This window comes from Andrena cerasifolii, chromosome 6 (assembly GCF_050908995.1).
Source record: "Andrena cerasifolii isolate SP2316 chromosome 6, iyAndCera1_principal, whole genome shotgun sequence".
In the NCBI taxonomy this organism is placed as follows: Eukaryota; Metazoa; Arthropoda; class Insecta; order Hymenoptera; family Andrenidae; genus Andrena; species Andrena cerasifolii.
In genome coordinates this window covers 12,162,126-12,178,787 of record NC_135123.1, presented here as the reverse complement: position 1 = coordinate 12,178,787, position 16,662 = coordinate 12,162,126, and the positions used below count along the sequence as shown (strand labels likewise).

Below are 16,662 nucleotides of genomic sequence, written 5' to 3'. Positions count from 1 at the left end.
CTGCCGTGACGCGTAACTTTAATATTTCAGCGCCATATGTTTTATTCTTCGCTGTGCTCCCTCTTCGCGGAATTTATAGCTGCCTCGGCTGAGGCAGTTGCTGCATGCATAATTCCCCATCTACAAATTAGAGTTATCATGGAGTCGAATCCATTATCGCTGGTAGAGGTTCGAGATTACAGGCTCGTTATTTGAGACCCTCCGATTCAACGCTGCTGAGTGCAAACATACCGAGCATACACGATTCCATTCAATGGCTGGCGGATAGATAGAGTCTGCTGGTTCGTGCAAGCCAGGCGAAAACGGTGATTTGAAGTCGAAGGAAGTTTTAATAAAGAAACATTATAATTCTTATTATACGATTCGACGTGTACTTTACCCTCCGATGGCAGACACAAGGTCCATTCGGACCTATCCTCAATATAAAAAACCATTTGTTATGTACTTTTACTATTACATCCCGAAGAAGATACCTTAGAATTTTAGATGATAACAAGACCGGGATCTAACGTAAAAGCTTATAACTGAGGTCTGTATGAGCAGCATTATGCTGCCAGACTATTCGCCCTTCAAGGGTTAATCCTCGTGAGCCATTGTATTGCAAAATCTATCTTGGCGCTGGCGAGGCTGGAGGGGTCGTTTTGCAAGCAGAAAATCGCATCGGTGTAGTAAATCGCTCGCAGGAATTTCATCGAATCAGCCAAAAGCTATTAGTAGTTCATGAACAAAGAGTAGCTGCATCAGGGGCATCTAAATGCAGTTTCAGTTACGGTGACGTCGTTAACAAGCATAATTGCTTGCCGCTGGAAGGGAGTGGTGTTCTATCGCGCTTTATTGGCCGCGTCGAAAGGTCGAAACCTCGAGTAGCATTTGAAAACAAGTGGGCCGGCTCTTGCGGGCATCGCGCCGCACCCTCTCGCCCCCTGATTCGGAGGATTTAATATCGCGTCACTCTCATTTATCAAACGCGAAGGCGCCGACGGAAAAACCATTGGATCGTTGGGGATTTTAATAAATGGCCAATCCGTTGGCGAAAATATTTTCTCGGGTTAGAAGAATAATTTGTTTCAATGTAGCGTGAACGCAACAGAGAACCCTGTCCGAGCTTCTGGGAGTTCTTTTCAAAACCGACGGGCCCGCATAAATGGGCACAAAAGCGGGCTGGCGTATCTGGCTCCCTTTATTTGGCTGGTGAAAAGACAAATCTGCGGTGACGAGAGGTGGCTGAAAAGTGATGGTGGTAGCTTTGATGTTCTGTTTCAGAGTATGAATTTATTAGGATCTTCAAGTAATTGGTAGGTAATCTGCTGGAACAGCGTGAGCTGTGTCTGGAATTCCACATTCAGGAATTTGAAAGGCATTTTACTATTTTTCATTTTTCGCGTGCGCGCTACTGTTTTTTAGGCTGTTCAAATTTTATCTCTTTTAATTTGTTACTCCCCCGCAACTCCATACTCGGGGAAAATGTGCTCGCCGACCGTGCGGAAGAGATAACATGAAAAGAGAGGGGGCAAAAGAGTTGGCGGCTCGGAAGAAAAAAGTTTTTAATTAGGAGTGTTCTGGTTGCATTGCTCTAACAACGAGCAGAACATCGTGATGTTTATAAAGTACCACATGAAACGCATAAAAGTACTCAGAGTGATACTGACTTCGTGGTTTGGGAGATATTAACGATGCAGATCGTCTATTACTTAATTACGTGCTTCAGAACTTTACCCTTCACCCACCATTTCATAATGACTTCTGTGCTTCCGTGCAACGATATTTCTCACGTTATTTAAGTCACTTGAAATTACAGATAAAAAACATTCAGCGTGTTGATTGTCACGGGAGGGATTTAGGATGGGGATTTTAATTGCAGTATCGAATTATGATGAAAGTGGAATAGACGTTGAATCCTTTGAAGTTCTAACTCCGTTTATCATTCTGTTTTATTTAAATCTCGAATCAAATCTGAATATCTTAAAAAACAGTTCTATTACGCAAGCATTAAGTTAAGGGTGTAAAATATAATTCCCAGAAACTGTTACACATAACTACGTATGCCAAAGTATTTTTAATTAATTTCCGAGCCCCGCGGCAGAAAAAGTCCTCATTACGGCCAGCCCGAATTCTCAATTTTACTTCACCTGGCCATTATCCTTCAGTTTGCAAACGAATTTGCATAAACGTTCCTACGGTATAACACCAAGAACGTCACCAAGGATGTTCCCTCAGCAGCAAGCTGAACCTTCCTCGAAGTTCCTCGCTGACACTTGATTCTGCGTCGGGTCGCGATAGCAGTATCGCAATAACACCGTCACACTATGCATGACAAAGGAGCAACCTGTTATATCGGTAACGGCGACGAGCATCGAAACTGCACCCGCGCAGTCCTGTTTAGAATCGACGCAGGTTCGCAAATAAAGCAAAATGACCCTGGGGACGTTCCACCCCCACTTCGAATGCTAATTTGCATTTAAATCAACCGCGTTGAAACGACGGAGCACTGGAGCCGGGACATTTACTCGCCCGTATTTCATACTACTTAGAAACATTATTGCACTCTGATCGGAGACTCCTTTGTCCGGTGTCACTCGTGCAGAGCCAGTAAGCATCGATTATATGGTTACTCTGTTCCATGGGATCGACGACCAAGAGACAGTGCCTCGATTTATTTGCTACAAGTATCAATGAAAACAGCGGAGAGAATAATTAACCAGTTCTGCTTTAACGAGATCAGGGGGAAGGGTTGCAAATTTCTTAGCAACTTTATTAGCGAGGAACGTGTATCGAGGGTGTACAGAAATTAATATAAGTCAGTGGGAATGATTTAAAAATTCCTGTCATCCTCTTGACATCCACCTGGAAGTACCTAATTCGGTTTCTTCGAAGCACACATTCCGCATTCGGCGAGCAAGTACGCATGTGGGCCTGGCGACGTATGCAAACGTTCGCTATTCGCCGAGTATCTATCGAATGTTTGCGCAAGCTTCTGTTCGAATGATCGCAGCTCCCGGTTACGCGTCGGAACGATCTACGTTTGCCGAATAACCGCATCTTGGAGGGAAGATATACGCAAATACTTGAGCGAACGGTTTGCCGAATGCCGAGTGGGTGGTTCCGCTTTAAATTTCAGGAACTGCGGTCGCACGGGCGTCGAGCGGCTAGAAAATATGAATGAACGTTGATTTGCAGGCGGTATCAGTTCTGGTCAGCGCGTACACCCTCGTGGCTATCAGCATAGATCGTTACGTAGCCATTATGTGGCCTCTGAAGCCGAGGTTCAGCAAACGGCAGGCGCAGCTCCTGATTCTTGCTGTTTGGACGCTCGCGATGGTGATATCGTTCCCGATCGCTGTGGTTTCCAGGCTGTCGCAACCCTCGCCGCAATACAAGATGTGCAACCAGTACGTTTGCGAGGAGGTCTGGCCGTCGATGGAGAACAGGTAACTTGCACTCCCACTTTTTAACCATTCTCCTTTTCCTTCTTGTTTCCGGTTATTAGAACAGAATTAAGTAGTACATACGTATTGCGTTTACGCATTTGGGCGATGCTTTCTTTAAGACGTCAGAGAAATTCGATAGTTGCCGTTTTAAAAATTGTAAAAAAATGTTCAGATGTGAAGCCTGCGTGTGGAGCGATTCGTGAATGGAATTTACGAAAGGACGATCGTGTGTCTCTGTGTTACAGGTATTATTACTCGATCGCATTGTTGGTTCTCCAGTACGTGATCCCGATAATGGTCCTCGTGTTCACGTACACCAGCATCGCCGTGATGGTGTGGGGCCGGAGGACTCCTGGAGAGGCCGAAAATGTCAGAGACCAGAGAATGGCTCGATCAAAGAGGAAGGTAAGATGTTCCGTGGCATTCAGAGAAGATTGAAAATCGGATTCGAGGGAAGGCAAAAAGAACGAAGAATTTGATATATAAAAACACATGTCTGGGCTCCTTTTACGATTCAACAGAAATTTCACTCTATAGCACGGTTGTATAGTTACGTTGGTAAATATCAAATTTCAAAATGCTTCGTTAGCCTGCGCAATTTAGTCGAAACTTATTATGATAGAATAGGGGTTGCGTTGGATATATAGCGTCTTGTTGGAGGGTACAATGAATTATTATATGCTTGTTTAGTGGGAAATTACGTCGAAGGAACTGGATGAATAATGGTCATAATTATCTAAGCAGTTGGATGTGCATTTACCGATGCTTCAGATTTTACCTACCATCGATTTCTTCATATTTTTACTCGTCGCAATATTGATCCGAGACATCGGGAGCTACGTTTAGCTGAAAGGAATTGCTTATAAAAGAAAAGTACAATCCAGTTGGTTTTTAAGAAAAAAAATTCAAAGGATAACTTAACAAATATTTCGCTTTCTTTAAAATAGAGATTGCGAGTCAGGCGTAATTTTTCACGTGTAGGTATGTATTCTTAAAAAAAATCCCCGACTTCGTCAGCCCTCCTGCAGTTTCTCGGGGTCCGAACTTTTGAGACACGTCCATCTTGGAGCCGCGAACCTCGCCGTTCGCGTTTTACGTGCACGACTGCTGTCTATTCTCGAAAGTGAAACTCCGTTGAAGTTATTACGGTAATAAAATAGCAATCCAGGAAAGAGGCGGCTAATGAACGATGAAGGAAAGCAGGGACAACTATTTAGATTGCAAACTACGACGTCAGTGGAATAACAGGACGCTTAATGTTACTAAAGTTTGAAGAGAACAAAGGATAAAGTTAATAATGATTTACGCTTTGTACCATCTTAAAAGAAAACTTTTCCCCGTATTACCCTGCGAAATATAATTACTCGTCGTAACTGACATCCCTGGTTTAATAAATTGTTACAAAGTCCTCTTTGGAACACAAAAGAAGACAGTCATTGTGTTGCTGGGATATTCGCGTCATACTTCACGCACTCTCCCCTTAAGGGGTCATACCTATTAGTCAGACGGCCGAAAAGAGGCGAATATTTGTGAATTTTTTTTGAAGAAGCGGAAGCATATATTTTTACAAATTTTTTACACTTAACACAGCAACATTTGAAGAACATTTGGTAATTTTTCGTAGAAAAATATTTACGTTTATAATAAAGTAACGACCGACATTCAAGAAGCCTTTTTAAAAATTTGCTTTTGCGGTGGGCACTGCCATTCGGAACCAGATTATCTAAAATCAAAAAACAAAAACGATTTCGTTAGTATATTAATGTATCTTCCGATTAGCGGAGAGAATTTCCGAAATATTACTTTAAAACAACATGGCAGCTATTTAAAGTCGAAATCCTAATTTTTTCGTGCAAAAATCCCCCGAAAAATCAGGATTTCAACTTTAAATAGCCGTCATTTTGTTTTAAATTAATATTTTGTAAAAATATATGCTTCCGCTTCTGCAAAAAAAAATCACAAATATTCACCCCTTTTCGGCCGCCTGACTAGGTATAATCCCTTAAGTCAACATTTGAAACCAAGGTATGTCGGACGTAAACTGATGTTTATTCAATTTGTAATCAACGGTAAAGGTAATAGCTTGAATGTGAGTTTAAATATAACTCGCGCGATGTAGTGGTGGTGAATTGATTGAATTAATTTTAATTAACGTTAATTATGCACCGCTGGCGAGGGAACGCGATGAAAGCACAGCATCGAACATTTAAACCAAACAGAATGTCGTCAACAAACCGATTGTTTTCAAGCGGCACAAGATCAAATGACATTTATAGTGGCGGAGCTTAAATCTCATGGAAAAATGATTTAAAACGAAATGAAAGGGGAGCGACGCGAGAAATTCATTTTCCTTCAAATCCACGAAGTCACCTTACATAATGTCTATAATTATGGGAGCAATAACAGCGTCGTTAGTTGTGTTCTCACGTTCCGGCATTCGAAACGACAAATTTCATCGTTGGCGAAAATAATTGGAGGCTTCTATTCAGATTCTTGCAAAAATTGCTGTCAGGTTTCTGACAAAAAAACTTTTATTTCGCAATTTCACGAAGTTCTACTTGTCGTTAGTTATTATTTAAATTATTCCACGCGAAAGATAGAGCGGATTTTAGAATTCGTTTCGCGCTTAAAAACAAACGGTTCACACTTCAGTCCCTTATCTGCGTTTTCCACCTGGATTGTCGTTTTGTCAGTGATAAGTTTTTCAAGCATTGCCTTTTATGGTTCATTCGTCCATCCCAACAGATACGGAACTGTCGTTACATTTACTGTGCTTTGCAATGCACATTTTAATAGTGCGCTTGAGATTGCAGAAATAAATAATGGCTGTTGAACGAGAAGGCATGGAAATGTCATTTTGGTAGTTATATTCTTATGAATTATTTATATGGCCTGTTTATATCCTTCGTTGCATAATATCCACTTCTCCTTGCAAATTATTCCAGAATAAACAGAACGATATATCTAAGATCGTTTATTGCTTCCGCGTAAGTTCGTAAAATATTCGTGACGTAAAGAAACTTACATAACAGTATACACAAAATCGGGGCACTAATATTTTATTCATCGAACAACGATTATGCCAAAATAATAGCCCGCGTGAGATTCTTTTACTACTCGCACAATTCTCAGATTGCAGTCCAGTGAGGAACGAATGAAAAGAAACAACCATGAACGAGGAGGTGTTACGGGTTGCACTCCAAAGAATAAATCTGATTAAATCAGGGTCGATTTCAGAGAAAAATTGTACTTCAGTCAAATGAACGCGGTGGCGGTACCTACTTTGTAAAATTGAAAGGAAGACATAAAGTCTCGGGTAAACAGTGAGTTTATTCTCTCCTTCCCTATCATTGGGAATAAAAAGAATTTTATATGAGATCTTAAAAAATATATCTCCACTGTGAATACACACTTTGTTATTTCTCCTACCCTTTACGGTACCGCCGCTGTTCCGGAAAAGTAAGAATTCATTATATTTTTCCCAGTCTCGTTCTCCCTTCCAGAAATGTAAACAGTCTTATAAGTAGGAATTGCTGATATTCACAGAGTGTGCTACAGATTTAATAAAGAAAAAAAGGAACTCAAAAGAGTAATCTTGAAAATTAGAAGCTTTACTCTAATTCGTATTAATAAATATTCGTGAACGTTAAATCGGATTAGCGTCTATAAATTATCTCGATTATGGTTAAAACAATAATTAAGCCACCCAAAGATGTATTTTGAGGGTTTTTAAATTTTTAAGGACACACCAGAGTTGTGTAATGCGTGTGTAACTTTCTTCCATTTCATTTGCTCATTAAACATAGAGAAAACATTTTAACAATAATTTCATTTCGACAGAATGCACTTGTGGTCCTAGCAGATTTTAATGAATTTATCGAGTACTAAGTAGTCTCTATGCCCTGAGCCGTTTATTTAAATATTTTAGCGACCGTCTTCGTAGTAATTACACGGTTTCGTGATAGGAGCGTAACAATATATCAGTGAAAATTATCCGTTGCGGAGGAAAGACAGGTTTCCCTCCTCGTTCAAAAGATGGCCCGTAATTTCTTCCGTAGAGGCAGGGCCGCAACTGTGCTAACAATTTTACACGTCGAACACCGCGATTTTACCTCTCGTAATTAATTCTCTGTTAATTCCTGCGCACAGCGTAGAAGCCATCGCAAGTGTACATTACATCGGCATTACCAAGCACTTTTCACGCCATATTACCATGGAACAATTCCACGGCAAGCGCAGACACCGGATGCCGTATAATATACGCGCTTTTTCTCAAATTGCACGGAGTCGATTTTTCCCTCGGTTCGACGTCGAACAGTATGAAATTTTTTTTATAAGACTCCGAGGAAATTGGATGCTTTTATATCTACTTTCCAATTTACGCGACACTATCCGTAACCCATCCAAGCTGTCACAGAACTGATGGCCTGGAATGATGTAAGGACTCGTGCCGCCTCAAACGACACGAGGCCTGGCTCAGTGTTTCGACTTGTAAAATTTATAACGCGGTGCCTACTATCTGCGAGAGGTAGCAGCCCGAAGCGAACGGATATCGACGTAAAGTTTTCGAGAAGCTCGTAAACCCGTCGTAAAATGGAATCCTGGGTAAAGTACGATCGCGGATCAGCTTTCAGTGTCTATACTATACGGTCAGTTTTGTCGGGAAACGAATACGTTCATCGACCCATTTTCCTGTTACCACTCACCATATCTCGAACCTCGCTGTAACAGGAAGCGTTAAGTTGGGGGAAGCTTTTCTCTGCGATCATTCGCCAAAGTTTCCTCGAAAGTCGTAACGTTTTAAAACTCTCGCGGAAGTTGGAGGAAATCCCCGCCAAGAGAATAATGCCGAAGAATCGACAGCTCGAATGGTTTATTAATCCCTTCTTTGTCGCGATCGATATGCTGCAGTGACGTGACGGAAAGCTGTGACGTTTTATATAGCTTCCCACGAGGGAAACTTTTGCGAACTGTGAGAGACTGCTGTCTCGATAACAGTAACACCAGAAATCACTTACAGATGCATTTATTAACCGGGCGGTTTTTTAGGGAGAAGGTAATTGCTTTTAGAAAGGAGCCAATCTGGGATGGAGAGGATAATTATACCGGAGGAATTTCTGTCACGAAGATTGTTTCGCGGAGGAATTTCGATATCAAGGAAATGGTTTGTCGTCTGGCTACCATTCGGATTACAGGAATCCTCGACTCTCTGCCAGGAAGCCATTGTAATGCGCTTAGATGTCGATACGCCGGATAAACCATACGTGAAATGCCTGCTCCTAATAGGCTGCAAACGTTCAAAGGAAGCTTTCTTTCAAGAAGCTTCGTTTTTATACTTTTCGAATAATGCCGAGGAATATTTTTTATAATTCCTGTCCGTTTACATTTGTGAGGTTGCACTGGAGAACGTGCGAGAAAGAAATTTCATTCCATGCGTTTCACTTCATCTTAAGCTGATTTTGTCGCGGCACAAAGTGACCACGACATACACGCGTGGGAGTATGGAGATCCCAAAACCAGAGGTCCAGGAATTAAGTCCCGTATATTCCTTTCATTGTCAGACAACGTGGCTTATTAAACTTGCCTGCCATCGAAGGTCCTAGTGGCTTCAGTAGACGTAATGAAGGTACTGAATGGCGAGGAACTTCCCTCTACAAGATATCGCGATCTTTGCTACATAAACGACACCCTCAGGCACGGTCATTATCATGCGCCGTTACCAACACCGGATGCCCCTTTAGGATAAAATATCAGACTCGAAGCGACACATTGAAGCCAACGTTAATATTTGAAAATCTCTCGAAAGTTTCAATCAAAAATCTTTCATACAGTAGCGTCACGTTTTCTGCTAGGTGCGTTCAATAAATCATAAGTAGTAAGAGCGATTCGAGTGAAAGAGCGTTTTCAAACGGGAGCCTACTTTATGAGCATACAATCCATGCTGATCTCCGCCTGTCCGTGTTTGAAAAACCCTTTGAAATTTCACATAAAAGGCTGCAATAAAGTGAATTCAGCCAATAGTTAGACCGACCATACGAAAGAAGGCTGTCCGTTCAGTGACTTATGAATTTCCTTGGAAGAAGTCTTCTACTACTTTTGTACTTCAACCGTGCCAGGATTCATATTGAAGCATCTCGTAGGAATAAAGAATAAAGAGATCAAAGAATAATATTTATTCTCCGCGTATCAAATGAAATATATGCGGGATCAGGAACCCCCATACTATAAGAGAGGGCACGGAATAACCAAGTCCGGGAGAGTCGGTGGTAGCAGAGGTGTCTAAAGCTGGGATTTCCAATGCGCGGCTCGCCGCGGCGGCTTGCGGCGGTCCCACTAGTGCAAGGGACAAGTATGCAACTGTTTCTCCCTTGCACTAGCCCGACCGCCGCCGGCCGTCGCGGCGAGCCGCGCATTGGAAATCCCAGCTTAAGGCGGCCGGCCAGTGCGCAACGAATCTGGAGATCGCGGGTTCGAGTCCCGTGTCTCGAGGCTTCCCTTTCTTCCGTGATCCTACATATATTATTCATTACATTTAGATGATTTCTTATTTAAGAGTCTGCAACGTTCGATGCAGCACAAGCCTCTCCCTTATCTCGACCATCCTCTGGTATCTTCGTGGCTTTCTCCTGTTACGTGGCGTGAGCGATATATCTTGATCTTTATGTCATACAATATCAACGCAATTAACGGCGGTAAATTGCGGAATAATTTAGGCAGTCGATAAATGACCATCGCCCCCCCTTGTTACAACCCCATAATTGCTCGAGGGTTAGCTTTCGGATCAGTTACAGGATCTAACATGAGAAGATGATAGCGTCTGGTACCAAGATTCGAGGCACTTTGCTCAGTATTATCGTCGTTAATCACAAGCTTCGTTGTTCCGCCGAACGATGAATCCAGAGTTCCACTTTCATTTCGTCCTTTCGCATTGGAAGGAGCATAAATATTTAAGGCGTCTCTTTCGTTTGCGGCTACAGCATCCCTGAAGTCCTGTCGCCGTGGCCTTTGAGGGAAGCAACCTTAGTTGGGTGATAACACAGCTCTTGATTCGCTGGCGAACGGAGAAGATGTAGAGTTCGTTCTTTATCGGGGGTGTGTACTAACGAAACGGAGCAAGCATGGCGAGCAAAACGAAGGTGAAAGTCGTGAAAAGAAACGGGAGGCAGAGAAGAATTACAGGGGGCAAGGAAGGTAGAGGTCAAACAAAAAGGAGCGACATGAATTTCGGCGAAGGTGGTGAAGGGGCTGGGTGTCTGAGGAAATAAGAGCAAACGAAGGTGTAGCGAGGCACGAAGGTAACGGCAGAGGAGGGGTTGATCGCAGGAGGACAGAGATATATTATTTTGAAAGGGGAGCATAACTCTCAACTGACAGGTTCACGAACGGCAGGCATAGAAACAAGAACGATAGAAATTCAACAAATGCGAACCTGTCAAATTTATACGGTTTTGGTTGAACTAGAAAAGAGGGGAAAGGAAGATGCTTATCGGAGATCGTGGAATATCGGCCTCTAAGGGCACCTGAGCTAAAGCTTCGTGCTTTGCATCGACCATCCTATTGATCAACGAAAGCCTGCAGGAGGGAACTTGTAAGATCCCTTCTAAGGGGCTTGCCGCTGGAATTATTATAAGACGCCGCGTGTAGGGCGGATGCTATTTGTCATTTGGTAGTTCTGCTACAAGTATCCTCGAAAATTGAAAATGGCGAAAGGTTTCCCGTTGAAAGTGCCATTTCTCACGAGGCTGGGAATTGTAATTGATGTGCCAAATGGAAGAATGACGATGTTCGTGCGAACTGGACGTCTGTGGAACTAGAAACTCCTTGGGATACCAGTCGCTTTTAACTTGCTTCGTTTTGTCCCATGGGTCCAGCTTTAGCGACCTTCGACAGGAGGGGAGAAAGCAACGAGGGGAGCTTTAATCTTATTATGTAAAATTATTTGGTCGTTTGAAAAGGGAGGGAAATTAAACCGCGATCCATCATGGTTAGAAATTTCCTGCTGGGAATAGTGTACGCGGTGCAACGTCACCGCACTGTAAAATAAGTTCACGCTCAACTGACCGCGGAATATTTACGCTAACATCATATGCGTGTTCAACGTAACCGAAAATAGGGGTTCCGTGACTTACGGTCTGGTAATATATTGGTCAGCCACGCGTTTTTCGCACATTTTATTTACCCATTGCGCCCCTCCAATGCTTATTACTAGCATAAAGCTCGGAAATAAAATTTTATTAAACACATGCCAGAATTCTAATAGCTCGGCGTAATATCAGAAATATAGACATCGTAGGGAGACATACAAAATTATTAAGAATGACGAATAGCGTTTTAACACAATGTAAAGTGATTCACACGATGTTTCACGTATTTCAGATGGTGAAGATGATGATGACTGTTGTAATAGTATTCACCATCTGTTGGCTTCCTTTCAATATTCTAATCGTAAGTAGACTATGCATTCAATATGTTTCTAATTCACACGCTCCATAATAAAATACCGTACAATTTCCATCACAGATATAATATCAGAGAATAATGTTGATTAAATGGAAAATTGCTCTATCGTTCTCTGCCCCTCAAACGTGAATTCACTTTGAATTCGACTTATATTTCGAGGGACATAACATGTTTCACTTAACTCTGTTACAAAGAGGACATAGAAAATGCATTAAATATATTGGCGTAATTTTCATATTAAACCGTCGTGGTACGAAGAGGTCTTACGTGTTACATAGAACAGAAGGCTCGATGCCTATTCTCAAGGGATGAGCAGGGGTGTAATCGCAGAATCTCAAATGGAATTGCTACCAAGCGCGAATAATTCTTGCCACATACTATAATAGCATTCCACTCGCGTTCTTCGGTTGGAAGTCGCGTCTGACAACAGGCAGACCTCTTCCACTTGCCCCCCTACGTTCTCTTCTCTTTCGTATTCGAACACGTATCATGGATTAGTCATATCTTTCTGTGCCCCTCATCTCTGTTAATACGTGCGATACTCTAAAAATTGTTTCGGCTACAAATGGTCCACGTTAATAAAACTTTTCCGAGGATGTAGATAATTACTAGTAATTGCATTTAATATTCCTCAACCGTGCCTCAATGGGAGGGAATTGTGATTATAGAGCGCTCCTTGTTACCATTAACAACCATCGATTGTTATATCTGTAACAGCGTGCATAAAGCAACTAAAAATATTAGCGCCAATCGCATTCTCGCAAGCAGCAGTTCCATTTCTGGGATCCATCACTGGCAGCTATTAACGTCACTTACTGTTCGCTTTATTTCCGTGTTCTCATTCCACCGCCTTTAAGACATTAATTGCCATTTCTCTGTCCGATCGCGCGCCACGCTTAGCAACGAAAGAAACTTAAAAAGCCTTGCAGTGGCTGACAAGCGATAATTAATAACGAGGAAAGAAAGTCACGCGTCAATATTTTCAGATCAAAGTTCGAAGATTCGTGTTTCAATAGGTGCAGTCGAAGTGAAGGCACGAGACAGTAGAATTTCGGATACGCGAAGCCTGTACGTAGAGGCGAAACAGTGTTAACTAATCTCTGCTTTTAGTTAATAATGGATAACAACGAGTCACTGGGAAGATGGTCAGGGCTTCCCTTTGTGTGGATGGGCCTTCACTGGCTGGCTATGTCCCATTCCTGTTACAACCCAGTAATTTATTGCTGGATGAATGCAAGGTTTCGAACTGGCTTCCTAACTGCGATCGGACGCGTGCCTGGAGTACATCGATTTCTTCGTAACGATAGACGACGTAATAATAATCAGAACGCTAGTATGATCGGAATCCCTTTAACCGGTAACTAAGTTCCTAATATTGTAATTTAACGTTTCCAATCAGTCCGCTATCGAAAACACCTGATACAGTGTTGATCGTTGGATGACGCGAGAGAACAGAAATTCAGGCCAAACTGAAGTAATTAGGAAGCTCAAAGTATCAAGATTCTGATTTTCTCGAAGCACGTTTCCAAATGGACACGATACGTTTTAATTATATTCCAGGTTTCGATGGCTCTAGTTACTCTGCCCTGCGACGCATGAATACGTGCACCACATACGTCAGCGTTCATCGCAAGACGAACGGCAGTCAAAGCGCGCCAGCGAGAAGCGCCAGTTTCCGCAACGACACGTTTCAACCAGCCGCTCAACAATTGCAACGACAATTTACGTGTCTCGAGTCCCACTCGGAGGAACAGTTATAAAGGGTTCTGCAATGGAAGTAAAGAGGATTGAACATGTCGAATAGGTGTGTAGGTAGAGGACTGAATGTGGAAGAACCTGAAACAGTGGAAGGGTATTTAGAACTGTGAAAGAGTTTAGAATGTAAAGGAAAGGAAGGATGAATTTTTTGCTGAAGGTAGGTCTTGTAAGGACCCGCATAATTGTTGCCGAATATCTCAGGATAAGAAGAATGTTAATTTATGAATCAGCTGAAGGGTGATTGTAAGAAAAGAGAAGAATGATCTTGTTCTTGTAAATACTTAAGGTCCGAAGTCGTCTAACTTACAGAAGACATATATAGAGATTTTAGAATTTTATTTCCAAGCTAACTTTTCCTACGTTTTTTTTATGGATGGAAAGGATATTAACCCTTCGTTGACACTTGGGGTGTGAGCCACCCATAAGCTGATTTTGACGCTCTGTACCTTCTATATGCAAAATGAATACCTTTTCTCCAAAGCTGACTTGCAAACTATTTTTTCTCTCAAAATATTATATCCGAGCAACAACTCTGTAGATTTTTAGCTTCTAATATTGAAATTTGTAAAAGTTACAACTATTTAAAGATTTTCTTCGTTTTTTCTCGACGTGTGGTAATCTAGAATTTTTTTACAAAAACTGTGATTAAATTTCAATAAAAAAAACTATTGGAATATATTCTAGAGACCTTAAAACTGGCCCATGATTTTTTTTATGGCGATTGGATTCTTTAGATGATAGTGGCAGTTGTTCAAAAATTGCTCTGGGTGTGAGCCACCCAGGTATGTCAAAGTTGATCGAAAAAGGAGGTGTGTCAACGAAGGGTTAAAGAGCAAAGAATTCCTTAAATCATAGGCTTGCTTAAATTGACTGGAGGAAATCAAACTTTAATTGTTATCCTCTATCTATGGGGGTGGCGATTTGCTACGCTTTATATTAAAGTTATTTACGATGTTGCTGGCGAACACTGTCGTGATTGTACATAAAAATGTTGGTGTTTCTTGTATAAGGGTTTCCATGTTTAATTCGGTCTTTAGGTATTTTTTTTATTCGCTAATGTAGTATGTATTTTTTTATAAAGTATTTTAAAACATCAAATGGAAAATAAGTTGCATTAAAGAAGATTCGGTACATAGGGACACTCCAACTTTCTATTTTCCCACGGTTCATACTGAAGAATATATTACGAATATTTTATAGAGTTACAAAGTCAAGCGATTTACAAAGAAGATAAATGAAATGAGTAAAAATATTACGTCGTGTTGGGCTTTAAAAATTTTAAATCGTAAACCCTAAATTTACATTGTATAAGAACGAAATTTTATCATTTTCAACAAAAGTAACGTGTTCTCGAAATTGGGAATAAAAGCTGAGAGTAATAAACTCGACAGAAACACTGAAAAGAATACTGTACAATACGAAATCACATTAGACATCAAAGGGGTAATTTAAAATTCGCGGTTTCCAACATATCAAGCGCCGGATGTGAAGCGACATCTGTAGGATGAGACAAAAAGTACCAAAGAGCAGGGAAAGCCAATCAGAAATATTAGATTCAAAATTCGTGCGCCGAAGGTAATTATGGGAACAGTTTGTTCTTGGCCTTTTTGAATAATAGACGCCGACTTTAATGTAAATAAGCGTTTACCTGCTTGGGGGCAGTCAGTTCACGCGCGGCGTCCACCGAATAAACACCTGTGCTAGACGCGTCAGCCAGATTCTCGTAAAATCCTAATAATTTGGCGACGCGAATCGGCAACTTTCGAATAGTTCGCAAGTTGCATTCAGCGAGGCTTAAATCGAAACGAATAGAGCGTGCGTTTAAATGGAACGAATGTGAACATTTTGATATTCGTGTGCTGCGTATATATTTGTTAATCGTTCGTATTATTAAGTGTATCGTGTCTTCGGTTATAAGTGATTGTGATTTTTTAATAAATATCTAACGTTGGGAGAAGTCCACGATGGAACCTGTGATGGATGAATGTCGATTTGGGCGAGCAAAATAAAGACCTGCAAGTAAAAATTAAAGATTCTTTATTTTCCATTCTTAATACAATCAAAAAGAAATGACATGTATCGTTTTGCCTTAAGTACTATTCATACTTTTCGATAGAGTTTCTGAGATTTCACTTAGTCTGCTAAAAAGCTTAAGTCGCACTGAAGTATTTGATGTAAACTTGATTTTTTTTAATTCTATGCATGGAATTACGTGTATTATATCACAAAAGCATCAGTAACGTTTAAAATGGAAGTATAATATATATTAACACTTTGCGGTCCTACATGGAAACTAACTAGGCATATTTCAATACATTCGGTTTTATCGTCGTTTCATTAAGTACGCGGGAAATATTTTTCACCGTCAATGAATTGTTTGAACTTTGTAGAAAATAGAAATATTCGATTCTATATATTTGCTTTGGACAAGTATAGACTTGATTGCGAAATGTAAAAAATTAATTGGACCGCAAAGAGTTAAATTTGACACAGTTGCATATCACAGAGGAACTTTTTTTCAAAATTATTATACCTTTCATTGAAACAATTCTATTGCATATTTGCAACATTGTCCATTCGAAAAGAAAATCACATATAGAACGGTTAAAGATAAATACTACTTCACAGTTTTTGATAAAATACGTATTGCACATAGTAAATATGATTACTGTTTAACCCTCGGTTGTCACACTGAGTCAAATTGATCCGGATTTCGACTTTGCGATCAAATATCTTTGAGGCATCATTGAGAATTATACTACTGGCGCCATGTAGTAGTATTTTCATGTATTGTCTACAAGTAGAGATACTTCCGGACTGTGTGGAAGCGTCAGTGCGTCTTCGAAGTATTTTCATACGAATTGTTCTTTCTTTTACTGAAGCGACAATCAGGACACATTTGTTATTGTATTACGGGACACAAATGCAGTGTCCCACATGCTTGCGCCCGATGTGCGACCGACAATAGACTTGTTTTTAATTTAGCATACTTTGTTACTACTAAAATTAAATTTTA

General features: G+C 40.9%; 1 protein-coding gene across 4 annotated transcripts in view; it reads left to right on the top strand.

Annotated features, from left to right (window-relative positions):
- The window catches only part of LOC143370325 (RYamide receptor), a 33,462-nt gene extending 17,794 nt beyond the window's left edge, over positions 1–15,668 (top strand). For 3 of the 4 annotated variants that reach the window (XM_076815297.1, XM_076815296.1, XM_076815299.1), the window contains exons 3-7: positions 3,178–3,428; positions 3,674–3,833; positions 11,805–11,873; positions 12,999–13,245; positions 13,449–15,668. In XM_076815297.1, the coding sequence (XP_076671412.1) occupies positions 3,178–3,428; positions 3,674–3,833; positions 11,805–11,873; positions 12,999–13,245; positions 13,449–13,648 (927 nt within the window). In that variant the 3' untranslated portion in view covers positions 13,649–15,668. The remainder of the gene's footprint in view (positions 1–3,177; positions 3,429–3,673; positions 3,834–11,804; positions 11,874–12,998; positions 13,246–13,448) is intronic. The other variant, XM_076815298.1, reaches the window with a different exon arrangement.
- The last annotated feature ends 994 nt before the right edge of the window (positions 15,669–16,662 follow it).